Source organism: Antrostomus carolinensis, unplaced genomic scaffold (genome assembly GCF_000700745.2).
Source record: "Antrostomus carolinensis isolate BGI_N321 unplaced genomic scaffold, ASM70074v2 scaffold23185, whole genome shotgun sequence".
In the NCBI taxonomy this organism is placed as follows: domain Eukaryota; kingdom Metazoa; phylum Chordata; class Aves; order Caprimulgiformes; family Caprimulgidae; genus Antrostomus; species Antrostomus carolinensis.
The window spans coordinates 60,709-87,965 of record NW_010318741.1 but is presented as its reverse complement, the minus strand read 5'-3'; the positions used below and the strand labels follow the sequence as shown (position 1 = coordinate 87,965).

At 41.5% G+C, this 27,257-nt stretch overlaps 1 protein-coding gene across 1 annotated transcript in view; it reads right to left on the bottom strand.

Annotated features, from left to right (window-relative positions):
• ARMH3 (armadillo like helical domain containing 3) overlaps nucleotides 1-27,257 on the bottom strand; it is a gene marked incomplete at its 5' end in the record, with an annotated part of 115,525 nt that overhangs the window by 28,417 nt on the left and 59,851 nt on the right. Inside the window, one exon of the mRNA XM_029085207.1 lies at nucleotides 3,848-3,926. Within this exon, the coding sequence (XP_028941040.1) occupies nucleotides 3,848-3,926 (79 nt within the window). The remainder of the gene's footprint in view (nucleotides 1-3,847; nucleotides 3,927-27,257) is intronic.

Here is a 27,257-nt window from a genome sequence, read left to right as displayed (position 1 = left end):
CCTGCTCAGAGGAGGTTTCAACAAAAGTACTGGGTTCCTCTCACTTTAGCCTCCCTAGAATAATTGTGCTATATCACCATCAGTCAGAGATCTGCCTTCTTATAAACAGCTGCTCTTTCACATCCAGAAAAGGCAGATATGAGACCCCATCTAGATAATTCATGCCCTGTGTTTTCAGTCTTCTCGTTTGCCTGTGCCTGCCCTTCTGAAGCAACTCTCGTGTTGCTGTTTTCTCACTGCTTTGACCCTGTTCTCTGCAACTGCTTTTCCTAGAAAACATGTTGGGAGCTTCTCGGATCAGATATGGCACAAAGGAAGTCTACTGCCTTCAGTGTATTAAGTACAAGGCAGTTCAGTCATCTGGAGAGTACAGATAAGCCTATGAATTCATTTCACAGAAGGCTCTTTTGCCCTTTGACTTGAGAAGGGACCAAAACACCTTTGAAGACATGGGAATAATCACTTGCATGGAAGCACTAAAACTACATTGGCAGTTAATGGCCAACCCTATCTTTCTGACTGCGTAGCATCTTTCAGTTCCTTAAAGGATATGCAGGCAGGAGCCAAATGTGTTGAGAGGGAGAATACCACAAAAACACAAATTAAGACTGAAGTCAAGTTTAACAAATTAGCAAGTGAGGGAAGATGCCAATAACTGGCTAAGACATTTCCTGTTTCATGGTGAGGAACTACAGCAAGGTCAAAATAGCTAACAGCTAGGAAAGATTATGAGTTTGCTTTGGCAAGGAGAGTCTTTGCAGAATGGCACTGGCAAGAATCACATGGTGTTGATAGACTGAGGTGGCTCATCGTCATATCACTGGCATTTGCTTGCCCTTGGGAATCTCCCACTCTTTGCTCAAGAGAATATGGAAAGAAAATGGTCTCTTCCCAGTATTTCTGATCTGAACACTGGATAAACCCCACAACAGTCAGCAAAGCAGTATCATGAAGTCTTGCTAATACACCTGCCCAGAGCACAGATCTGTACATTCACAGTATTGGTTCCTGGAAATCTTTAGGGCTGAAGATGTACAGTGGTATTAACAGTGTATCCTTAAAACAATCCCACGTCCATAATTTTCAAGGGCCTACAAATCCCCTCAGCATGTAATAATGTTAACATTAATGCTTATAAATAAAAGACGAGAAAGCACTGAAATGACAGACTGAGAATGGCAATAAATGGACATCAGTGATGAACAAGGTAATAAAGTCTTCAATAGGATTAGGAAAAGAAAAAGATAGAGCAAAATCTCTTTCAGCTGAATACTTAGCTACTTTTAAGTATATCAAAAATACAAAATTTAAAAATAATTTTAAAATCATCTAACACATGAACAGGGTGCCATAACAGTCAGGGAGCAGCACAGTAAGTCTGACACAGGCTCAAGTAAGAGTCTGCAAACTGATTAGGTTCAAGTGAATTGCAAGCAACTCAGAGCAGCTGGAAATTCCCCTTCAGATAGAGCAATGCCAAAGCCATGCCTGCCTGATTAATAGGAGATTCTCAGATACCACAGAGGAGTATGAGCAGCCACATGAGAATCTGGCCAAAGGCTAGTATCTGGGAAAGGAAATCTTCATTAAAAGAAAAGTTTGATCATCAAAACTGTAAAAACGTATGTTCCCAGTAAAGAAATATCAGTCTCCTGAAGCTATTGAAATAACTCAAAGGAGAGAATGACCAGTCCCAAATGTAGTATCTGTGTGTGGATACACAGTTAAATGCCAGCATTAAATATTTCAATGTGGTACACTTCCAAAAAAAAAAAAAGGGGGGGGGGTATAAAGGAGGGTGGATTTGTATAAAAAATATTTATGAAGAGAGAAGGGAAACTAAGTGAACACATACAAAAATAAAAGGGAAGGGAAAAAAAGAGAGACTGCAGCAGGGAAAAGAGAGACTGCTAGAAGGGAAAAAAAGAGAGACTGCAGCAGCCAAAAGGCAAGCTTGACCCCCCCACCCCACGCTGAACAGCTAACACAGAGCGAAAACAACAATTCTGTTTCCCCACAAAAGCCAGACCCTGGCCTTGATCTTGGCCATCTACTATTACCTCTCATGTACTCACCACGTGGGACAGCTACTGATGGAGGGGAAACCAGAGTCCAACACACAGACCTGAGCTCACTGGCTAATTGAAAGTGGAGGCAAGAAGTCTCCATCCCTCTCCTCCTTGTGCAGTAAATTGCAGAGCGCTGACTAAACACCCTCACTGAGACCATACAGTCCCTCACCCCAGTGACATCTCCATTATTTCTCTGCAGTTCACCAGGGCCTATTATTGCCTTGCTTTGTTTGATGTTCTCCCTACATTGAGAGAAAGCATGAAAGGAGAAAAGAAAAAAGAGAAATGTGTCTTTCAACTTCCTAGTCATCTTCCTCAAAATGCTCCATGCATCAGCACTGATTTCATTATCTGCCTGCTGCTAGAGATTTTATTTAAAGAGTAACACACAAGGAAGAAAGGATTTAACCTGACCTCCCTGAACTGCTGAGGGATGAATACTACACAGAGCTGACAGTGAAAAGCTCGTTCCCTTTCTCAGACTAACCTAAACACTATGCAAAATCCCACTCTATCCAAGCCCCCAGTTTCAAATTGGGCTATCAAAGGTTTTTCTTTTTTAAGGGCCTGGGTTGATGTTATCAGTGTATCATCAATGAATAAGGATTGATAACACGAACCATCACAAAGCATAGCTGTGGGTACAGTGACTTTCAGAGGCAGAAAAATACAGAAAAACTGAGTAAACTAAAACCAGTGTTACTGTTCTTTTAGTTGTCTGTATCAAGAAATGAATAAAAAGCAGTAGGGTCCACTTTTTTTCCCCCCCAGCATTTAACCTGAGACTTCAGGGTGTTTCATATTAAAGATCAAGTGGGATAATAAATGAAAAGCTTAGTAGGAAGCATGGAAGGGTGTAATCAAGTAATGAGTAAAAATACATCCCAGACAGAGAGAAACAAATTGCAGAGCAAGATACAGTCAAGACCTTTTAACAGACAAAAGCATGGGATCCCATCTGGTGGAAAGGCAACTCAAATGAGGTCTGTCTTAGACTGCATACACAATTTCTTTTCTGGAAGGTCCAGAGGTGCTGACACAGCTGTGTCTGGGATGATCCTCCCAGCTTGCATGGCAGCTCTGTGTTTTGTCCACCACAAGTTCCTGCAGAGTCATTTACCTCTCCAAGAGTGATTAATATATAATCCAAGTATTTTATTTTGGGAAATAGGCCATCTCTTCCCTTCCCCACATACAGTAGCCTATTTTCAAAAAGCCACATTTACACATTTATGCAATACAAGCAAGACATGAAGGGAGAAAACCAGGCCAAATTAAGGAAGGGAAACCTAACCCTATCACCCTTGTTATTAAAAACTTTCTCTTTTCAAAATCTAAATCAACTGAAATCAACTATCTCAGAAAATTTCTACCAACTATTGCCCGAGTTCTAATTCCCCAATATCACAGAAAATCAAGCTTCGCCCAACAGTTCTCTAATAACTAAATTTGCTGCCAAAAACTTCCTGCCCCTTTCTAAATGCCAGCATCCTCACAGTCTCCAACCACACTTGCTGACAATGCTGCATATTTTCATAATTTGTACCTGTCCTTCTGCATTTGCTGGACCAAGATGTCTGCACCAAGATGGTAAAATTGGCTAAAGCAAGCCTTGTTTCCCTTCCTCTCGCCCACACCTGAACAAGTAACACAAGAGTCCTACCTTCACTCCTCATGTCACTGCAACTTCATCAGTCCCAGTGAGCACAAGGTACTCCTAAATGCCTGTATTCCAGAGGTCAACATGAAAAAAGGTCACTGCACGCCTGGCTTACCTGATCCTCGGAGAGCTGTGATATGTGATTCACCGCAGCGTAAGACTCTATCTTCGGGTTGAAGTGATTGATGATGGCTCTGAAACAAAGGAGGGAAATTTTCAGAGGTCTCAGGAACAGCTTAGGGATACAGCAGAAACTCTCCATCAGCCCGAGTCAGTGCACATGGAACCACAGTCCTGCAAGAAGTAGTTTCTCCCTCACCACACTGTATTGCTTGCTCTGCTGAAGGCACACTCCCTTCTGAGAGGCCAACGCAGACTCAGTCATAGGCTCACTGGAAATTGCAAGCACAGGCACTGCCCCATGCATGGGTGCATTTGTCCCAGCAGATACAGGACTGTCCTAGTTGCACTGCTGGAACAGGCTGCAAATGGCTCAGTGTTCCAGTGAATCTGGCCATCACCACCCAATCCTGCTCAGGAACTGTATCTCCTCATCCCTTCCAAAATCAACGTCGCCTGACATTTTGCTCTATAGAACTTTGTTGACTGATGTGTTGAAGCTGATGGTTTATTGCTTTGGATCTCCACTAGGTTTAAAATGTTGTAGTTGGCTCTTACTTATAGTGATCCATCACTGCAGCCACTACTTTGACTTCTTCCCATAATGACTTTAATCCTCAGCCCAAATTTAGATCAGAGATAACTTATGCTAGTGCCCCAAACGCAGCAGCAGAAACACTGATCAACCCTACTTCTCTGCCTCTTTTCTCTTACTGCTTGCACCAACATACTACCCTGTCCTTTGTAGACGGATCTAGATGCAGGTATGAGATACTCAAAATTGAAAGTAAAATAATAATTGGAAAATAAAAAAAAAAATCAAACTGCAGCTGGAATATTTCCTCAGCCTCTCCTCTGCTTGTCAGGTGCAGCTGAGAAGACAAATGGGAAGACAGTAAAGTGTCCCCAGGCTAGGGTTTGCAACTGGTCTGTTTGGGATATTACTCATAAGACCCACCACTGAGGTAAATGCTCATGATGGGAACAGCCCATGTCAGTGCTCAGCACAGATGTGCGCTGACAGTGCCTGGAGAGCGCTTGCTTGGCCAAATTACACCACAGCAGCAGTCAGGGCTTTCACTCTCATATTCATCGGCATGAAAATTCACTCCAGCTCCTTCTGTGCCACTCTAATGGGTTCCCACCTCCCCCTGCAGAAGGACTTTCAGCTACTTTCCTGAGACCTCATCACAGCTAAGAGCTGGTGCCTGAGTCCAGAAATAAGTGATATTCAGTGGTGCCAATCAGAGCTGATGGAAAGAAAAGCTGCCTGGAAGCATCATTACTTCTTTAAATACACAGAGAAAGAAAAACAGTGTGGAAGGGGTAGGGAGTGGGAGAAGAGTCAAAAAAACCCCACCAAACAACCCAACAATTTGCAGACTCATGGCAACGTTCTCAGCCACACACCTCATCAACACACCAGATGCAGTCCATACACAGGGGCAGTCACTCCAGCGGCTGCTCCTACAGCATCCATACACAGGTAGCACAGGGGGCCTCCTGCAATCCTGCCAGCCTTGACAGTTACATCAATGAAGCAAATTCAGCAGGGCCCCTGCCAGGCTCCCCGTACCCCTCCTCCCTCCAGAGGGGGGCAAGCATGCAGGTAGACATGCCCAGAGTCTTCCCATTTCAACCCAACCAGAGAAGCAGCTCCTGCAAGTCACAATCACACTCTCCATTACCCAGCCTCTCCAACATCGTGGCTTCAAGTGGCATGTTTCATGCCTGGCTGGAGTCATATTTACACTCCTACAGGACACACGACAAGCTACTGAAAGAAAAGAGAACACAGACTTACAACAACTTAACTTCTGGCTTGACAGAAGGTTTGGCAGCTCGGAGGGGTTCAGTGCACTCACATGGTTCCAACATTTACCAGGGAACAGATTTAGCATTCATTTGTATCCACTGCTGTGAAGCACTTCAACATGGGCCGCCTGCTCACAATCCCTGCTCGGATCTGAGCTAGTGGAGCATCACCTGCAATTGCAGCTGGGATTCGCCCAGGGAAAGCAAAACCAGCAACCAGCTGCCACTGCACTAAGAATCAACAGACATTAAGGAAGAGAAAGAACTCAAGTCTCCTTCCTCATTTCCCTAAAGGCAAATAGACAGCTCCTCGGCAACTAGAGGAAGACGTTCAGCTGTTTAAATTAAGAGAGCTCTTTCACTATGAAGAATTCCTTCCCAACCTGATTTTCTGCAGTGCTGTTTTCCTGAACCTGCAGGCAGCCTGGGGAAGAGGAGCGTGAAGAGCTCGGATTCAATCCTGGCTCTGTGCAGTCAGGTTCTTACTGCCCAGTGAACGCTACCAAGGCCAAGCTCTGCATGTGGCACAGCTCCTCCTCACACATCTGCTACAAGAAATTCCATCGCTACACAGCCCAAGCTGCTCTGCAATAGCAGCACCTTTCTGCATAAGCCACTCTGATATGCCTCCACTATTCTTCCATCTCTCAAAATCCATCTTGTCCCTGAGGCATACTTTTAGACAACTGGCCTCCTGGGCTCCTGAGTAACAGCTGGAATTTCACTTTGCAAAGCTGCCACTCCAGAGGCATTTGTTCCTGGAAGCAACAGGGGACCAGAGCTTTTAAGCACAGTCTCCCTCTTATGGACAATAGAACAGCAGCTTTGCCATCATTAATTCACACACCAGCATGTAACAGCTGAGCCTTGGCAATGTTTTATTTTTACACTGTGATTGCCTTGATTATTGGGATATCAGCCAGTACCTTTGGGGAGGGGGAAGGGAGCGGTTAAAGCACTTGGAAAAGATTTGTGATGTGCTGTGCTCTACTGAGATCTTCGTATCGATCATTAAAAAAAAAAAAAAAAGGGGAAAAGAAAAACCTTGTGTTTGGTATTCATGAAGCACTAGCGTCTCCAACACATTTGTAAAGCAAGGAAATGGTAAAGTGTCAACTGAAAGACAAAACACTGCAGCTGCCCAGGCAGTCTTTGATAGTGTGTACACTTACATATTTCCACACTGCAAAGTCCCTCAGCGGGGGTGGCTGTCATTTGTCATACAAATTTCAGAGAACTTTTGGGACACAATTCTCTAGTGATTGAGAGATGTCACTTTAGCAACACTGCTTCCTCTGACAGATCCACAGTTCAGCAGTCAACTGGCAAGAGAGGAGACTGTCACTGAACAAGGGAAGGATGCTGAACAGGTAGAAAGTGAAACAATGGTTCAGGAATTAAAAAAACTGGCTCCCAGTGGCTTGTCTTGAGGTTAATGCTTAGTGCTCTAAGGCAGACCACAAGCCATCTCCACATTCTTTATTCCTTGATCTCCCAGTGAGAGTTATTTACACACCAGCCATCACAGTGCTCTCAGAAAAACACATCTCCCATCACTTCTTCAGAGAGCAAGCTACCCAGACACCACGATGCCACAAGCCATGCAGAGACACGTACGATTGAACCTGTATTTTCCTCAGGTTGACCAATTTAGGACCCTTGCATTTATGCATTTATTACTTATTATATTTATTTATTTCCTTGAGAAGAAGGGAATGATTGTAGGAAAAATATAAAGTGTTCCACTCTGATTTAGGAACCTAAGTGCCAATTAATCATTTATTTGTACTAGCTGTATTAATTATGTTATCAGACAGTAAAAGACCCCCCAGCCATGACAGTGCTCTCAGAAAAACACATCTCCCACCACTTCTTCATGCAGCTCTTCAGAGAGCAAGCTACCCAGACACCACAATGCCACAAGCCATGCAGAGACACGTACGATTGAACCTGTATTTTCCTCAGGTTGACCAATTTAGGACCCTTGCATTTATGCATTTATTACTTATTATATTTATTTATTTCCTTGAGAAGAAGGGAATGATTGTAGGAAAAATATAAAGTGTTCCACTCTGATTTAGGAACCTAAGTGCCAATTAATCATTTATTTGTACTAGCTGTATTAATTATGTTATCAGACAGTAAAAGCAGGTCCTACTGTAACAGGTATTGTACAAATACAGACTGGTGGAAAGTGTCTGTCCCAAACAGCTAATGATCTCAAATGCAAGTGAGGAGGGAAAGCTCCAAAAAGTGGGGTGGCAACAGAAAATGTAACAGTGCTGTTACTTACTGAGTGTCATGAAAGACTTCAGTTAGAGATAAACCAAGGGTAGAAAAAAACGAAAGAGTACTGAAGGAAGAAGTACAGAAATGGAAAAAGGAGAAAGAAGGGCAGATAGGATCAAGAAAAACAGAGGTGAAAAGACTGCAGTACAGCAATAATTAAAGCAACAGCACCTGATCCCAGGGCAGTCTGTCCTCTGCAAACTGGAAAGTTCTGACTCATAGAAAGTTTCTACTTTGGCTGTTCTTGAGGCTGCAGCAATTGGCCAGTCTTGAAATGACTCTTACGAGCCCTTTCTCCCTTAAAAACACATCGGCTGGGAGGTGGGAAGTGGGGCAATTCCATATGGGTCCTATTACTTTTTTTAAAAGGGGCCATCCTACTGCGGCTCTCAGCCTGAGCTATGGTGAGAGAAGGTATCCCTCCAGGGGAGTTGCATTCCCCCTTGCACCTTCTTCATTGCAGTGGCTGCAGTAGCTCTCCAGCCAGTAACTTTTTAAAAATTGCTTCTATAAAGTCTTTAAAAACTGCCTAGAGTTACTCCTTGATAAACAGAAACAACTAGTGCTGCCCTTCAGAGAAACTCAGAGTAAAACAACTTCTGAAGATATCAAGCCTGCTGACAGGAAAAGCTCCTGTGAAAATCGATATGGCATGCGTGGAAAGGAAAGATTTAATTGATTCCTCAATTTAATTTGCCATTAGATGTAACACCACATGTGAGAAATGAAATACACCAGCAACACTAAGCTACCAGTCCCTTAGTTCCTAGCATCTTCCAGCCTACGTGCACCCATCGTGGCAAGGAACACCACGCTGCCCGCTCTAACCCCACAACCAGCTGGTCTGGGTCCAACGTGCAGGGAAAGCAAAATCCCTGCGCTCAGGCGGGCAGCACTTCTTCAGCACATTTTCTCTGACCTCCAAACTCTCCCCATCAAGTTATCGCAGATGAGCTGTCTAATACCCACTCCTGCCTGACAACAGCTATGTTTCCACAGTCCCATAAGACAACACCGTCCTCTTGTCCTGAGCAGTGAAATTAAGCACTCTGGAGGTGTTGAAAGTAGGCTAAGAGAAGAACAGAAAGGTTGCAAAGCTTATTATAGAGATAGGAATGCTGAGCCATCGTTTGCTGCATGAACCTGGTCTTTGCACCTACTTTACAGGTCCAGCATGCAGTGCCTGGCATCAAACATTCTTATGGATACTCAAGCATTTCTTGTACAATAAAAGCAGCACCACAACCTCACTTCTTCCTACATCCTGTTACAATGGAACAAAAAAGCAGCAACACTTGGCTGGTATTTACCCCTTCACAGGAAATTAAGGGTGACTTTATATCCACTACACATATTCATCTTCTCAACTGAATGCTCATGCCAGCACAGTGCACTGGGCAGCGGTGAGCACATCTCTGTCTGCATCGAGTAAAGGCAAATGCATGGCAAAGGCAGCCAGTTCACTTTCCCTCTGCAATAAAAACTGACAGTGCCTGAGATGGACAAATACTCCAGCATGCACTGGGCTTGTAGTACCATGATGAAGGCTAGGAACAGGCAGAAGCAGGAAAGGGCATAGTTGTCTTACCACACTTCACTTCATAGAGCTGCTTCACTACAAGAGGGAGACCTGAGATACAGTTGTTATTGTTCAGGAACAGAAATCAGTAAGAGACCAGATTCTTTCTGATTTGCAACAGCAGTTCCCTCTCACATGCCTTAGCTTCTCCCTTTATAAAATAGGAAGAAGAATCACCTCCACAAAGTGTTTTAAACCAACAAGGTGAAAAGTGGTCAGAGTGTTTTACTACATGGAATGTTGGAAACTGCTCAAGCACAAGGCATCAAGTAAATTACACATAATACAGAGACCAAAGTGAACAAAACCCACCCATCCTCATGCCCCGTTCATACCATCACAATCATGGTTGCTGGAGACCTGTGCAAAACTCCCAGCTACAAGCCAGCCTTCCTGCAGCAAGCTGTGTCTCAGCAAGCTGCTGTTTGGGGCAAAGATCCTGCTGGCACTGCTCTCTTATGCACTGCCAGCACTCAAGACAATAAAACCCCATCTGTTCAGTGCCTGCAACAATTAGATTGAGTTACTCTGTATGTACAGCCCCACCTGGCAGGAGGTGAGAGGGTTTAGATTATTTTAATACATGTCCAGGAGGCATTGCTATAAAGTACACATACCTGTCATACCTAAACTGCATGCATCAATTAAAAGCAAGCAAACTCCCTGGAATGGTGCACTAAATTCTTCCTTCTACTGTGGTTTAACTCCAGCCTGTTAAATTTCTTCTGTTCCTACACTTTAATGAGTACTGACATTAAGCTGAAAGTCCACAGCTCACAGGGGGTAGCATCTTCCAGACACAATAATAAACTGCAGGGGAGAATCCAAGATAAAAAGATATTTTAGTCAAAAGCACTTGCTTTACAGCTCACCAAAAACATCCGAGTCAGCACAGCTGCAATTTCACAGAAGAAATAAGGCTGCTACACCTGTTCACTTGTGCCACACTGAAACCTATTGATTGCGATGACAGGCTCCACGGCAGAGGGAGATACATGGTCTATTTATTTAATACAGAGGAGACAAAAGAGTGCACTTGTGCCAACTGAGCTCTTCACTATTCTCAGCATTGTTTTACCATTCTGCAAGGGCAGAAGCAGAGGATGTGCCTTCTGACCCACCATGCAGCTCCGCAGTGCGTCTTTCCACTTCACTGTTTGCTGGATACTGATCTGGTATCACCATGGCTTGCAGGATATGCTGATTTTCTCTTCTTACAGTTCATGTCTACACATTTAAGCCAAGCAAACCAAATACCTCTACCCTCACACCAAAATAACTTCTATTTGGCTTCTTAACTAAGGAAGTCCTTATGGGTGAGCAATTAACTCTTTTGGGACAGTTGCATGACCTCACTGGACACTACAACTCAGGGAACTTATCCACTCACATATTTTCATGTGGCCACTGCATCACTGGAAACTAGTGTAGATGCATTTCTGTTCCCTTTTCTCGATAAGTAGGCATCAAAATTCTTAAGTATACATAACCAATGACATTGCTATTTTAAGTGATATGAATGACAAAGTAGAAAATATTGCCTAGGCATTCGGAGTGAAAATATCTATTGACGGACAGGGCACCAACCTGATCAGTGCTCCCATTCTTCTGCCTATCTGCCATTGACTGTTCTACAACAAGGCTATGACTGGATAAGGAATAAATTTCTCATCTCAATCATGTAATTTATGAGAGAGCAAGTGACAAATTTAAAGCCACATTTCATTGTTCTGAAACACCTGACTACTAGTGGTGAGCGTTTAATTCTACCAAAGTAAAAGCACTAAAAAGCCAACCCTCCATGACACCTCAATTCTGGAAAGCAGTTTATTTATTTAGCATTATTTAACTAATACCTCTATCTACAAGCAGAATTGGTGCTGTTTGACAGAATACAGATATAAAGTCTGCCCTGTGGGCTCAGGCTGCTGGGTACTCCAACCTGCAATTCAGTTTATCACAGCACAAGAGGTGAGAGCTGAGCATGACATGCCAGCATATGGGATTTTACACACAATGTCTATACTCCCACAGTTGTGTTACCAGAAATTTCAACCAACTTCTAAAATGAGAAGCCCTCCTTAGAAGGTGACTACTGTCCTAGGGCTGTGGTCCTGCCTGAGTATCTGCACAGATCCATAACAAACAATATTAATATGGAAGCACCTTTTTCAGAATCTAAACAACCTTTTCTGCAGCACATCTTTCTCAGTCCTCTTACCTCATATATATTAATTTGGCCAAAGTTCTTCAGATGTGCCAAACAAGCAGAAAATATAGTACACGGACCAAGTGGGCTCTGATTCTTTTAGTATCTAAGCACCCTTTGATGCAAACAGCATGATGCTATCTAGTAGCCAGGTGTTTTAGAGAAATTAAATATGTCATAACAGACTGCCTCAACACCAAATACAGCCCTTTGGCTACAACTGCTTTTAACTCATTCATGTACAAGGCAACCTCCTCTCCAGAACAATAACAGGCTATGAAGAAACAGCTAATCCAGAAGGTGAGAAAACAAACAAAAAACCACCAACAAACAAAACAAAACAAAAAAACAAGGCCAGGGAGAAGGGGGAAGGTATTGACAGTGGTTTAGCAGACAGGTTTGCAGAGCCACCAGCTCTGGTCAGGACCTGAAGTAAACAACTTTCGGCAAATATTTATTCTCTGTAAGCACTATAAAGTGGGTCAGCATCTACTCACTGCTTCACAATTCACATTACAGACTGCCATCCAAACCTCCCGAGATACAAAACACTGCAAAACCTCAAACAGGATCGAAACCTGAAATATTTTAAATTACTTTTATGTCCATTAGTATCGTCACCAGTATTTATCATAAGATGTTTAAGCAAAGCAGAAAGTCTAGGCTATTGGATGCTGCATTTAGTGCAGAATGCCATACAGACTGCGCACACCAGCTTCCAACCGTACCAAGCAAAGAGTGAAATTTTAAAAGTTTATAAACCATCCCAGGGGGACCTTTTAAAGCTCTCTGAGAAAGGCAATGAGTACGGCTGCTAGTCTAATTAACTTAGTGAACACTTGCCATCAACCCTGTATTTTCTAGAGTGGGTGGAAATGACTCTTACTGCCCCATTTTGTCAAGTGCAAGTCGGCAAGTATTGCACAAGGCCCTCAACACCCTGTTTGCAAACTGTGGCAGCAAGACAGAAAATTATCTCTTTAGGTCACATAACACAACCTCATTCTACCACCTCTCAGTAAAACCCGTACCTGTGAGAAAAGTCCCATAGGGAAAGGAAGGCACTGGAGCATCGGCATTTGGATTGAGCGAGTAAAGGGTTAGAACAATGCAATCTAGTAGTGAAGCAGCTGGATATTAAATGACACTAAGAGAGAGGAGGGAAGGAACATTGCCTAAGCAAGAAACAACTACAGTCAAATCTACTCTGCAAAGGAAATGGAGCCCCACAATGACATTTAATTAACTTAATTACACCAAGTGTCAGCTATGGCTGTACCTGCAGAGCCATGTAAATCTGAACGGAGTTCACATTCTTAACCTTCCAGGCACTATCAGCTACCATGCCGACCGAAACCCCTTATTTACAGTCCAATCCTCTGAAAATACAAGATGCTGCAAACCTCACAATATTTTCTCATCAGACAGGTGCAAATGAGAATCACATTTCTTGAGAAAAGCCTGATGGAAACAAATAAAGCACTGTCTTGCTTTCCAAAATCTAGGACCAAGACTAAAGCATGGATTCTGATGACACCCCCACACACATCCTGAGTGAATACCATGTCCTCAATAAAGATGTCATCACACATCATTTGGGACAAGGTGAAGTCGGTTTTCAATACCAAGGAAAGCTGTAGAGCCAAACAGCATTACAGCTGAATGAATGGTATTCTTGTCATGATACCTATTTCATGTCTGTCAAAGGCTGGAGGATCTGTAGATTATTAAGATTCTGTTTTCCTGAGACAAGGGTGTCTGGTTTATGGTCCAGTGGAGAGCTTCATCTCATCAGAGATATCCAACTCCTTTGCTCTAAGCATTTAATGTGTACACATCTTCTTTCCTATTTAATTTCCTCAACCAGACCTGCCTCCCTGAAAGCCAAGCTCCCTCCATCCCAATACCTGAAGATCTCAGAACTATCTACTCTCTGTTGAGATCTCTGCCCTCAGTATCTAAGGGGTGATGATCAGAAGCAAATGGTTTCTTGGAGCTGAACATGTTACCAACCAAGTTACTGACAAGAAGCGGGTATTAAAGCCACTGTGGCCGCAGAGTAAAATGCTGTATTTTAAACTAGCTTGTGTACATACGCTCGGTAGTTCATGAGACAACAGTGAGGACAAAAAGAGAACTGGAGGTCAACTCACCACAGCCAACTGACAAGTGGCAACTTTTTAAATCACCTGCCTACACCAAGGGTTTTTAGAATCACTTCAATCGTGTTGGGGTTTTTTTTTTGTTTTACTTTTATTTTGCACATCTTTATCCTGCATCAAATTTCAGTCAGATATTGACAAAACCCATTCAGCTGGATTGGCTGTTCGACAAATCTTTGTCATTTGACAAATCTTTGGGGACAGACTTTTCCCATGTCACACAGAGGAGGAGAAAATTACTTTGTTTTCAAATACCCACACTCCCCTCCCACCATCACACCTGACATACATACTTGTGCTCACCTCTCCCTCAAAGATCTGGGTTTGGAATTTATACCTACATTTATTTTTTCCGTTCTGTTCTTTGTATGTGTGTTACTGAAGGCAAGGCCAGCGAAGTTCATTTTCTATTTCAGAAGTGAAATATGGTTCTCCAGTCTAAGAAACAGAGGAGCACCAAACACTTCAAAGTTATCTGCTGATGTTTCCTTATCAAGCAAGCCAAAGAAAAAGCCCAGCTCCTACAGTGTTCTGTTATTGATGTCTTTTATGCTTGAAAAGTTTAAAGTGTTTTTCAAGGCTCATACAAAAACATAATACAAAAAAAAGCCACATGTTTTTTAACCAGTTACACGTTATACAAAACAGGTGGCAGTGGATCTGCAAGCAGTAAGGTCTGGACTTTTCTCTGTGAAAAGAGAGCTACAGGTTTGCCTCTGCTTTTTTGTTATAATAGCTAATACACAACTACACACTGGCGAGGTACATCAGTCCTAACAGGGCAGTAACTCTGGACAGTTTAAGCTAGTTTCTTTCTGAAGCTTAAGTTGCACAACCCCTAAACCAGCACCTTCAATTAAACCTTCCAGACCTTGAGCCAGCCTCTGAGCTATGAAACCCAGACTGTGTTTTATCTCCTCTTGTCCTTTTCTTTTTTTAAACACAAAGCATTAATGCATTCAGTTGTTGCTGACAAGGTTTGTAGGCACTTGGCAGATGGGGAAAGACCACACACCTTCACGAGTTCAGGAATCAAGACTGGGGCCACATTAAAAAATCCTGCCCATAATCAAATGAAAATACAGGAAAAACCAAGCAAACCTGATGTGAAGAGCCAAATGTGCTCTTCCTATTTGCAAAATAACTAATACTGAAAAGGAAGTCATCACACTTGGTTGCATTAATCCCCATAAACTCTATGTGACTCAGAATTGCTCGAGCAAACACCAAAACGTTCTAAGCATTAAAAGGCTGTTGAAATCTTGAATTCTCATTTTACTATCACACTTGCATTGGCAAAAATGCAGTGCTGACTGCTTATTTGTATGAAGATATTTTTTTCCTCAGTTCCTTTTAGCTCTTCCATTCAAAGACCAAAGGCAATGCTTCTTTCCCATTCCACTTGCTGCCGCAGGCTGATTCCTGTCCCACCTCACCACTCTTGGGTCTGCACCCAAGGGGCTACGATCCTTTTCCTGGCATTGCTTGAGAACCAGCATTAGTAATAGCATTTCAGCACTAGAAACATTGGAGATGACAGTGCTGCCACACACTATGAAGGGAAAGCTGCTCAATTTAAGCATTTTGGGAAATATGGAAGAACACGCATATCTTACAGAAAAGGCATTCAGCATATACAGGTCATTATTAGAAAGTTTTAAACTGACAATAATTACTGTACATTTCTATGAGTAATACTGCAGATTCCCCTACATTTAAAGAGGAAAAAAATTTGTGTGGCTTCTATTGGCTAGCATTCATTCTGTGCATATGCATCGTCACTTACTATAGGCATCATCACTACTGAAAGGCACACACTTGGATTTAGCCCAGATCAGACACCACTCTAACCAAACTGATACAGCATTTATTGCCAGGTAAAATGCTGAAAAGATCTTGCTCCAAACATACTAGTCCAACTTCCAGCAGAAAACCCGTTAGTGCAACATAAAGCAATTAGGCTGCTTACTGTTCACCTACCAAACCCTGTTTTCCCTTCACTCACACTGCACTTGCTTAGGTCATCACTTTCCTGACTATATTTAAAAAGCATTCTTCACCACCAGCTCCCCAGTGCTGAGTAAGTTAGCGTGCATGGCAAAATTTCCTTATCTCTTGCAAGACTCCTAAAGGAATTAAACCATGCAAGTCATTAGAAAACTTTGATTATTATTTTAAATAACAGGTCAGATGATTACAGAATCCATTTAGTATCAAAGGGATTAATTGCCGCTTTAACAGCCAACATGTGCTAGCTGAGCAACACAGCGAAAGTCATATGGGCTGTGGCATTTGATGCTAATGAGCAAGGACACTTATCAGTTTGAGAGAGCAGAGGTTTGGCAACATGTTTAATATATATATATATATAAAAAAAAAGAAAATTGCATAAATCTCTCTCAAAAAAGGTTAAAAAAACCCCACAAGAAAACAAACAAACAAAAAAAACTACCACAAAAAGTGAAAAGGAAAAAAGAAAAAAGAAAGAAACCTGAATGCTATCTAAAGGGCAGATCTATATTTGGCTTCACAGACAAACTACATTGTGATACTCAAAAAGAAAGCTGATCAAAATTAGAACCAAGATGAAAATCCCTTTCTTATAAAGGATTTCAAAATTTAGAAATCTGGCTTTGTTTCAAATTCCAAATGAAACCGTATGATCTTTAAACTCTCCATTAAAATTTAGTATTTATCCTTAATTTTATGAAAAACTGGATGAAATTTAAGATTCCAGTCCAACTTTAGCATACAAGATTTGGGGGGAAAATTGTGACAAATCAAATTTTCATGTTGAAAGCATCCAACAATTAAAAAAATGGAGGTGAGGATATTTCAAAATAAGAATTGACAAATTTGTGTTTTGATTTCAGCCTTCCACTGGAAAATGGTTAAATCCAAGTTCTTTCCAAGCTATCTCTAAAATAAACCCACTGCAGGGGGGTGCTCCAGCACAGACTATTTCGTTGCACAGTGCATGTATACCTACAGCAGATCACCAGGCGCTCAGGACTGATGGTTCATCTCCCTTTCCTAGCAGGGCTCCTCTTGCCAGGGGGCAGGAAGCTCAGTTCAAGTTCTACAGACCTCTGAGCCTTCAGATGCTGCATCTCTGCATTCAGAGGAGATGTACAGCTGCTCTGTACAAAAAGTCACTGCAAGATAAATGTGGCCATAGGCGCATAGCAAGAGGCCAGAGATGCTGACAGCAGGACCAAATTTGGGGCGTATTCTCCCAGGCTGACATACCTGCTTGTGGCTCCACGTGTTTGCCATTCTGCCTTAACAGGAATCAATATACTTTCCCTGACCTTTACTTCCCACAATTCTGAGAAAGCCTGAAAAAATTAATATTCAGGCGACTTTTAAGGCTTCATTCTGCATAGTGATGAACAGGGAGGGCCAGCAGAGAAACAAAGAACCTCTCACTTCAATGCAAGTGGCACAGGAGAACAGGAGTAAACAGAGTGCTTAAACTCCTGAATAGCAATAGCAAACCTGAGTGTCAACAAATGGTAATGACTTACTGCCCCAAAACGCCTCTGCCATGATTCAACAGGCAAAATTAAGAGGCGATATGAAAAGAGCAAACCCAGACCTGTAGCCCCTGTAGATTCTCTGCAGTTACACATCCAGGCAGCTAATGAAAGCTCCAAAACAGGATGGGCTGAGGTTTTTTAGATCCTCCCTCAGACCAGCTCTTCACGACTCGGTAATAGAGCCACATCAAGTATTGACTGCCTTTCCTGTCTCCTTAAATGGTTTTTAGCGTATCATCAATCACACCATCATTTTTAAGTGTTTTTAGCCATTTCAGGGAAACCGCAGTCAGACAGTTAGTTGCTAAAGGTCACATTCTCTTCCAGCTCTAGCAGGAGTTCGGATTCACCACAGCCAGCTCCACCAGGGCAGAGTTTGGCACAGTTTACTTCCTCCTGATGGTGGCCATCATTAAGATTCGGTTCCTGCCCTACCTTTACATGTAAAGTGTCACCATAGGAAGCACCAGTCATGTTCAGTTTACAGAGTGCCTGTGGACCATGAGGGTGATAAGCAGGACCTCTTGTGTCAAAGGGTGCTTTGATATCCTGACCTAAAGACTCAAGCATCCTCAAGATTACAGTGTTTAAACACCAAGGCTACAATAGCACGTGATAAGCAGGACCTCTTGTGTCAAAGGGTGTCTTGATATCCTGACCTAAAGACTCAAGCATCTTCAAGATCAGTGTTTAAGAACACCAAGGCTACAATAGCATTTACTCTATATGTATGTACTTTTGGGGAAGAAAAGGGGAGAAAAAAAAAAAAAAAAGAGAGACACTTTGCTGAAATAAACAGCGTATTTAACCCTTCTCTGGGTTTGAGGTCAATTTCCAGCATGATTTACTGCTCCAATCCATTAATTCCATGACTAAACATGGACGGCTGAGGAAAACCCATTTGGTAAAAACTTATTTTTTAAGTAAGAAATAGACTTAAAAATAGACTCTCTGTAGTCTCTAGCTTTCTTTTGCTATTACAACTCTTGCCATTCTGAAACACAACAGGCAAAATCCCTGCTCCCATATAAAAACTGAAACATGTATGGCTGAAAATATAAATTACAAACATGATATTTTTACTAGGAGGTTAAGCTAGTGACTGATTTCTTCACACTTCCTTGCAGCACAACTTCTCCATCCCGGCCCATACTCACTGAGCACAGCCACCATGGTGACTGCGTACCGCAGAAAAGAAAAGCTTGCAGCCCGCTGATATCTTCTTGAGTCTCACCTCTGTCTTGTAGTCTTAAGAGCAACAACTTCTCAAAATAAGTCTCAGGACAGCCCTTCTGTTTAATTGCTGCATGGATATATTTCAATAGGTCTAAGGCTGATATACAGGAGAAGAATTCTCTCAATGCAAAAATACAAAACTGAAGCACAGGAATCCAGGATGAATTTGTTAAGTTTTAAATGCAAAATGAGATCTTTGATCTTGTCTTTAACCGATTGATTAAACTCCAACTCAGTAGATCAGCTTATCTGAACTTCTGTGTGTCACAGGCTGTTGCATATTTCAACGTTACCCTTGCACTATATAGTCTCATGCCAGTAACTAGCTAGAGCATCTTTCACAAAGGTATCCTGTTCAGATATGAAGAGGGGAAGAAAACTGATCCCTTGTCATTTACTCCAATGGTTAATTACCTGTTAAAAAATGGGTATCTAATTTGCAGTCTCACTTTGGTTTCAATTTCTAGTCTTATGTTCCTTTTCTGTTTTAGCATTTTGTCTCCTCAAAGATGCTCAAACACTCTAAAGAGCACACCTTAGGTTTTGCTTCAAAGAGCTTAAGATACTGAAATCTTGAAAGCATTTTTACCACTATTAGCATTTTACTTCTCTGTCCTTTCTCCAATTTTTCAATATACTTTTTGAAACAGACACCAGACAAAATTGCAAAATATATAGATGATCATAAAATCACTTTCCTGCTCCTGCTAATATTTCAAGGGTCAAATAAACCTTTTTAGCTGAACATTTCACAAGAGACCTAGAGTAAAGCTGCCAGTCAATGCTTCTTGAGTCACTGCTTTTCAAAATACAGCCCCCTTTTGCAGACCAGCGCTTGGTTTTTCACGAACTGCATTGCCTGACAGGTTAAAAAGCAATTCAGATCACACTGCCTCATCTACTTCATGATTTAACCTTCTGCCAGTCTTCCAGTAACTTACAAAATTTATCAGAAATTCTAACGTCCTTTCTGATCACTGAAAAACTTACCACACAGCACTATTTTCATACTCATCACCTGAAGAAATGCTCTCTCAACATTCCTGACTTCTGAGGATGTTCCACAAGTGCTTTGTTACATCATTTATTCTTAGAATCTGCAGCATTGATATCGATGCACACTGTTAGCTCCAAGAGAAACGCTGGAGTTTCACATGTCTACAGAACTTCAGTAATCTCTGCTATAAAACTAACATACAAAGGTTCTTAAATACCTCTTCTCTCTACTGTCACAGGTTTTCCAGTTGTGCAGATATAATGTATGCATGTTAGCAAACAATACTTGAGAGCCCACAGGGAAATTTAAAGCCAAGTCTGACCAGCAGCAGTCTCAATGATTTCTGAAGTCTCTCCCTGCGCTGACAATCAAGAGCTCCCCAGGTTCCTCTGGACACCTGGAGTTCCTTTGGTAATGAATGCTGACATATCATCCCAAATTCCTAAAAACTCTCTGCTGATGGGCAACCTAGTTCACATGGTTTGTCTGCTTTAGCCAAGACAAAGTGCTGGACGCTAAACAACCTGAAGAACTAGTGAGTTCTGAAATTGTCTTATAGCTGTAGTCTGCAACATGCTGTTTGATCACATCAGCAGTTTTGTGGCCATCAAGTGCAGAAAAGTGACAGGAAGACAAGTCTCAGCTCTGAATATAGGCTGCATCCGTGTTTCCTCTCAATTAACAATGCTAATAGCATGTAAACACATTCTTCATCTTGCAACTGCGGTAACTAACATCAAGTAACTGCCAGGGAAACATTGATTAGAATGAATTTATGAGCATACAAATACATTCTCTCTCCTCTGCAGGAACCACTGTCCATCAGCTGATCTCTCCAATGCAGAGAAGGACCCAAGCTGCAATGACCACAGACCACTCTGAAGAAAAAAAAAATCATTCTCGTTCCACAGCCTTGATATGCTCAATATTTCTAATGGAACAAGGGGGGGGGAACAAACAAAAACCCAAAACTACAAAAAAAACACCCCACAGCAATCTAACAAATACCACATGCCTCTACCTTTTTGCTTTCTTTACACACAGCTGAGAGAAAATGGAGCAAAAATCCAATTAAATTTCTAGAAACAGGTCACCTCTAAAACTCCCATATACTTTTGACAAGACTGCCAAGGAGTTCTCACACAGACCTGGACCTAGTCCAACCTGAAATACATTTTTGTTCCCTAAAGCCCATGGAATCTCAAAAGGACAAATTATTCATCAATGGCCCCTACTAAAATGCATTCTGCAATGTTGCTAGCACAAAATGGCTGTTTGCTATGAGTGGGCAAAATGATTTATTTAGTATATATACATATAGTCTCTGAAGCACTGCAGTCTTCTGACAAAGAGGCATACAAATGTGAGGATTATGCAGATAAATCACAGGGGCAGGATTGGATTTTACTGTACTTCCACTGTGTGTGTATATATGATTTACAACTAGTTTCAGATGAAGTTTTGTAATATTTTAAGATTAAAACCTCTTGTTTTATAAGTTGATTACCACTTTCAAATACCTATCTTCCTACCCCTGTGTACTGACTAATGTATTAAGCTACAATAAGACAATATACTTTTTGCTTCACAGCTATTGAGAAACTCCTAACCATGATTAGATTAGCTCAGTTCAACCCAGACCAAAATGATTTCTGGGATGTTCCTACAGCACATTTCATCTAGTACATCTGCATTATTTATGGCATTTACACAAGGAGAATTGAAGGCTTTTATAAACTAAGACACAAATCAATACAAGCTCTTAGCAGATGGGGCCTTAGTAGGGTTCCACAGCAGCATCGTTCCACACCGAGCAAACTTTCAACTGAATAACTGGTAACACAGAAGGAAAGGCTTGCTTAGAAAGTCAAGAATTAGAGGCACCCTCGACACCCAACTTTTCAATGAGTATTGTACCTGCCTCATTTAGGGGCTAAACAGTCAGAGCTAGGTTTGCATGCAATAGGTCACTTAAAATGCTTTGCAACACCAGACTGCAAGCAATACGACAGCTCCGTTTCATTTCCCTCCCCAAGCTCAGACAAAAAGGCTGTAACACAGATGGCTTTCCCTGTCAGAGGCACCATGAACTGGGGAAGAAATGGATGGGAGGCAAATTCAGTTTGGCACTCAGTCAGGTCAGCAGCACACTCCAAAGGAGACACTTCTTGGCCTCCACTGTGTTGGTGCTGGTTGTCGGCAGCACAGGTAGAGGGGCAGAACTGGCCTGCAAGACCAGCACTGGGCAGGAGAACCACCTGGAGCCACAAAGCCTTGGTTCCTCAGTGGGGGAAGGACCCTCTCCACCTCCATACAGATGCAGCCCACAGCTGGACCAACATGGGATGGCAGGTGACAGTCAGATATATGGCTTCACATCTGCCTGTCTCCAGATACTGCTCTTCTAATTCACCTTGGCTGGTCTTCATAGATAAATGCTCTTTACAAAGAACAGATTGTTATTTGAGGCACTTTCAGCACGGATCTCCCACTCTGATCCGTTTGTTTTCCTAACTTGTGCACTGAGAGTTGATGATAGGTGAGTTTTTTTGATTTAGTAAAATCGAAGCTTCTCTTCAGAGATTTCAGCAAAAGAACCTTTTAAACATCTATTTATAAAGCAGTGCATGGGGATCTGCAGTAGCCAGAAGGAAAAAGGAATGAATGATAAATTATCCAACATGAACTTCCTTTAGAACAGTAACCTGCAACAGAAAAAAAGATTACATCCCTGTTAAATTCCTTGCTCCACAAAGGCTCAGTAAAAGGATTTGTCCCCTTAACAAAATACAAAAAAAATAGGGCCTTTAACTTGTTATTTTTTTAAATCAAAGAATTCTCAAAAGGATCCACCAACTCAGCTTTCTTTAGCTGACAAACAACAGGCTACTGAACTTAGGAAGATCTTTCTTCCCAACTGTTATATTTGAATCAGGGCTAAGAAGGAAGAAAAAAAGACAAAAATTCCCGTTAGTCTTAATTAAAATCATGCCTTGCTCAGCTGGCACAGGTTTTACTTCCATGAGATTTATGAGTTCATGATCCTGACAGCTCTCTATGAGTTCTTTCCGGAGAAAAAAAGGAGCAGTGAAGATAATAACTGAAATTCAAAAGTAAAATCCCAAGGAAAGAAAAATCTTCCATGGTTAATAATTTGACTCTTCCCTCCACAAGTGTTCCAGAAAATTGCATACTTTTCTGCCACTCCCAGGAAAGAGCAAAAGGCTGCTGAAAAAGAGACCAGCTTGTAGGAAATTATAGTCTCCTTGCTTAGGCATCCCTTTCTTAACTACCAAAGACAGTATTTCTCGTGCATACACAAGCAGCAGAAAGCCACGGAATGGCTTGAATCCTTACAGACACCTGACATGAGATTTCAGCCTTCCCGACTTGAAAGTAGTGCCAGATTTAACAAACCACATGTATAACCTAGGTGAGTGATTGTAAGTAAAATGCAATCCTTCGAATCCTGAAAGCAGTGGGATGGGGATGCTGGCATGTTGCCTTACCCTTGGTAGAGCCTTTGAAGCAAATAGCTGATTCCCGAGAAGCTGCTGACATTTAAAACTTATGTAAACGTTAAAAATTGCCATAGAGAGTCAGGTAGCAAAGGCCAGCTCAGTGTCCTGCCTTAGAAAGGGCCTAGAAATGGAAGCTCAGGTAACTGTATAAAAACAGACAAGAATAAAGTTATACTGCCCCAAACAGAACTCTTACTTGCAGCCAAATGTGAGGCAGAGGTGATACCTGTATGATCATTAACCCATGATGGAATTTTCTTCCATTAACTTGTATAATAATTGCTTTAAATTCACATAACCCTTTAGGTATTCCACAGCTTAACCAAGTTTTGCATTAATGAGTATCTCTTTGGTTTGAGCTTATCAGATCTTCTCATGCACTCTCTTCTTGCAGTTCTTCATTTTCTCTATGACATTTAATATTTTTACAAACTCTTGTACATTCTCTGCCATCTTTCTTCCAGCCTGAAAACTTGGCATGTATATAAATTTAGTTCCATACCTTTGGTCATGCTCACTGCCCCTTTCTGAAAATTTTCTAGTTCTGCGATGTCTTTTTGAATTTTCTAAGGTCTGGATACACAGCAAATGAGAGACTAGATTAATTAATACAAAAATTTGCCTTGCCTTTGGGAATCAATTCCCATAGAAGATGGGATAGAAGATAATACACTATTTACTGAGGGAGAGGGGTTGAGAAGCAAATAAAAAAAGATATAGCTGGCTAAGAGAGAAGCTCCACTTTAGACCCAGAGACTTGAATGATTTTAAACACCACAACTAACAGTTTAGTTGGTGCATATTAAATGTTTTATCTAGAGTGGTATAGCAGCATAAACAGTAAAAAAAAAAAAAAAAAGAAAACCAACAACTTTACAACAGAGCCACTGTTACATTGCTGTGGGAACATTAGGTTATATGGAAATCCTAGGCTCAGGGTTGCAAAATGATAGGGGTTATTTTATTCATGTGTATAGGGGGTAGATGCACAGGTAGTTGAGTCCCTGATTGATGAAGGGAGATTGAACTAATACCCTAGAGGCTGGGGAAAGTTTTATAATGAGAACTTAAAATAGCTTTTTCTGAAATTTTCCTCAAATTATTTACTGTTTGCCTCCTTCCATAATTTCAGGCTGTTACCACAATTCTTGTCCAGCTTCCTGTGTTTCCATTTTGTAGGTTTTCAGAAAGGAAAAAAAAAAAAAAAAAAAAAAAGAGTCTTGGTCAGAGAGTACGGAGAAAGCCTCCAAGAACAAGGAAAACCCACGTGGTTCTTCCCTCCAAATCTGCCCCGAAACTTCAGCAGTTTAGAGAACACTCAACTGCTGGAACTTTGATTTTTCAGGCGAGACAAAAAGCAAACATCTTGCTCACTCAGTCAGCTTTACACTTTTCAACATAAGCAGAAAGTCGAGCTTCAGTACCCAGATAAATTCCTGTTTAGGTGGCAGCTCTGTAAATTCGCCTCCATAGCTTCAGTTCAGACATTCCTCATTTCTTGCCCTAAACTGTCACGTGGTGAAACTGTGCATAGTTAGTACCATTCCTGTGCTTCAGCAGCACACCAAAGAAAACACAGCAAGGACTCAGCATGCATCCTCTACAGCATGTGATGCTTCTGCAAAAGAAACCCAGAATATTTCTGATCTGGGAAAAGGACAGTAAGAGTATAAAACGGTGGTCAAAAGAAAAATACAGACCTCTTTCCTGAGGCTAGGAGAAAGCATGCTGCCCTAAACAATTTAATAATTAAATTGAAGAAGATAATACCATTGTAATTAACATACAAAGAACCAGCACAGCTTAGCTAATCTCCATCATGAAGAGATCGAATAAAGTAGCATGCATTTTATGGAGCAATTTAATCTGGCAAGCAATTAATCGTAAGAGCACTAAGTCAAACGAATAGATTTCCCTTTAAGGAGATCACATTCATCATCTGTAATGTATTCTAAACTGCAATTTGTTAGCCAGCCCCTGAATTTTACAGAAGACATTTACTGTCTTCCTTTTGTGGAGAAGTGATCTCTGACTGACAGGAGGGAGTGGCATGTCTTTTTGAACCCGCTAGCCTATTAACACTAATAGGTTCTGAATCATTGATGCAGGAAGCAAATAACTTACAAAAAGCAGCTACAAGTTTTTACAAGCCTCATACTCTAGAAAACACTACAATGGTTATTTACAAGACTATTTGAATCATGTCCCAGTTTGCTGACCAACCTGATCTGACCCATCTCTGTAATGCCCTGGAGCTCATAAAATTACTGATGGGGGTGGGGGAATTAAAAAAATAAAATTAAAAATTAAAAAACAACCCTTGCTTACTGAGAACCTCAGCAAGCATCTCTTACCTGCACTCCTTCTGATGCAAGTCTGGGACTCTGGCTCTCTCCATCCTCTCATATTATTGGCTACAAGATAATCCCTGACTAGTTTTAAAATGGAACTAGATCCATTTAGATTGTGTTTTTCCAGCTGATCACAAAACTGTTCCCAACCCTCAGTGCTTTTATTGTTAGAAGGCCTTTCACTTCCAACTTTTATTTATTCATGATACTCCCTGCTCATTTGTACATGTTACAAGTTTCCCTTTGTCTTCAGAAGCTGTTCCACCTCACTTGTGTTCCCCACTACATTAGTAACCACTAGTTTTCACTTTGCTGCATTGGGCAAAGCACACATCAAGCATCCTTAGGAAGGAAATGATGATTCCTGCTTGTGTCTGCATCTGTCCCCATCCAAGTTTATCTTTCTAAAAGATGCATTTGAAGGCCCCCTCTCTTCCTAGGAAAGGCTTTCTGTTGAGTACTTCCCTGTCTTACTGTGTAGAGGGCATTATTGTTCTTCTGCTTGAGTGCACAGTTTGGATCATGAAGATGAGCAGGCTGAAAGCAATCAAAGCTCAGAGTCTCTAGGTGTCCTGAGCTGGGCCCAAACTGATTCCCCTCCAAACACAGCAAATGCTTTAAAAAATAAAAGTGTTATTAGACAGAAAAAAAGGGCCCCAAGAACCATTCAGTGCATGTAAGTGTTAACAGGGACTGCTAAACTCAGGGACCACTAAATTTTACCAAAAGATATGTGGCAACATTTCACTTAATCTAGAAATCACACAAAATTCACTCAGCTCGAGTGAGGCTATGGGCAATGTGCAAAAGAGCTTGCTAGAGACATACAGCTTCTGCCAGTGCTTTCCTGCCCCACTGTCACTCAGAATCAATTCAAAAGACAGATTTCTTCACAGTAATGACAGGATGAGACCTATGCCTGGCTGCTTTCAGACCTCTTCCATCCTGATAATTTCCCTTATGCTCCACTCTGATTAAAGGCATGAACGTAAAGTAGCCCCATGCCAAATCAAAATTAAATAAATAGTCCTGAAGATAAAGTGCAATGGGAAAAAAAATTAAAAAAAAAAATAAAAATCCATGAGCTGTGTTCCAGACCAAATTCAGCTGGTATCATCTCATTCTAAAACAGTTAAAATAAAACTCATATTAAACTGATTATGAGCAAATACTGCTTTATTGTACTGTCAGAAAAAGCATGGGGAAAAACTTATAAGAGCACAATTACTAAAAATATAGATTTTGGTACTCTAGATTAAAAACAACAACAACAACAACAACAAACCCAAACAGCAAAAAGATGGCTACACTTGGGAAAAACTCCTGATGGCCAAGCCTTTGAATTCCTCTGACCTGAACCCAAGTGCACAGTATTGTCTCCTGGTGCCTTCCTGCTACATAACATCATACTTAGAATCAGACCACATTAAAATGACAGCAAGTGCAGGCACAATTCATTTAACAATTAATCTACCCTAACTATCATTTTCACTTGTCATTAACTGCCTCTTAAATGCCCTCAATTTCATATACCCGTAGACTTCCTTTAAACATTCGCATGGGGGAATATGTCATTACAGGCATTATTCAAAGAAGGGCTTTCTGTCCCCATCATCAACCACAGCATTAATCATACTGAGAATAGTTTCTTCTCACAAATGACTGAGTTGCATAGCTGGATCTCATCAGCAGGATCCAATTTACTGA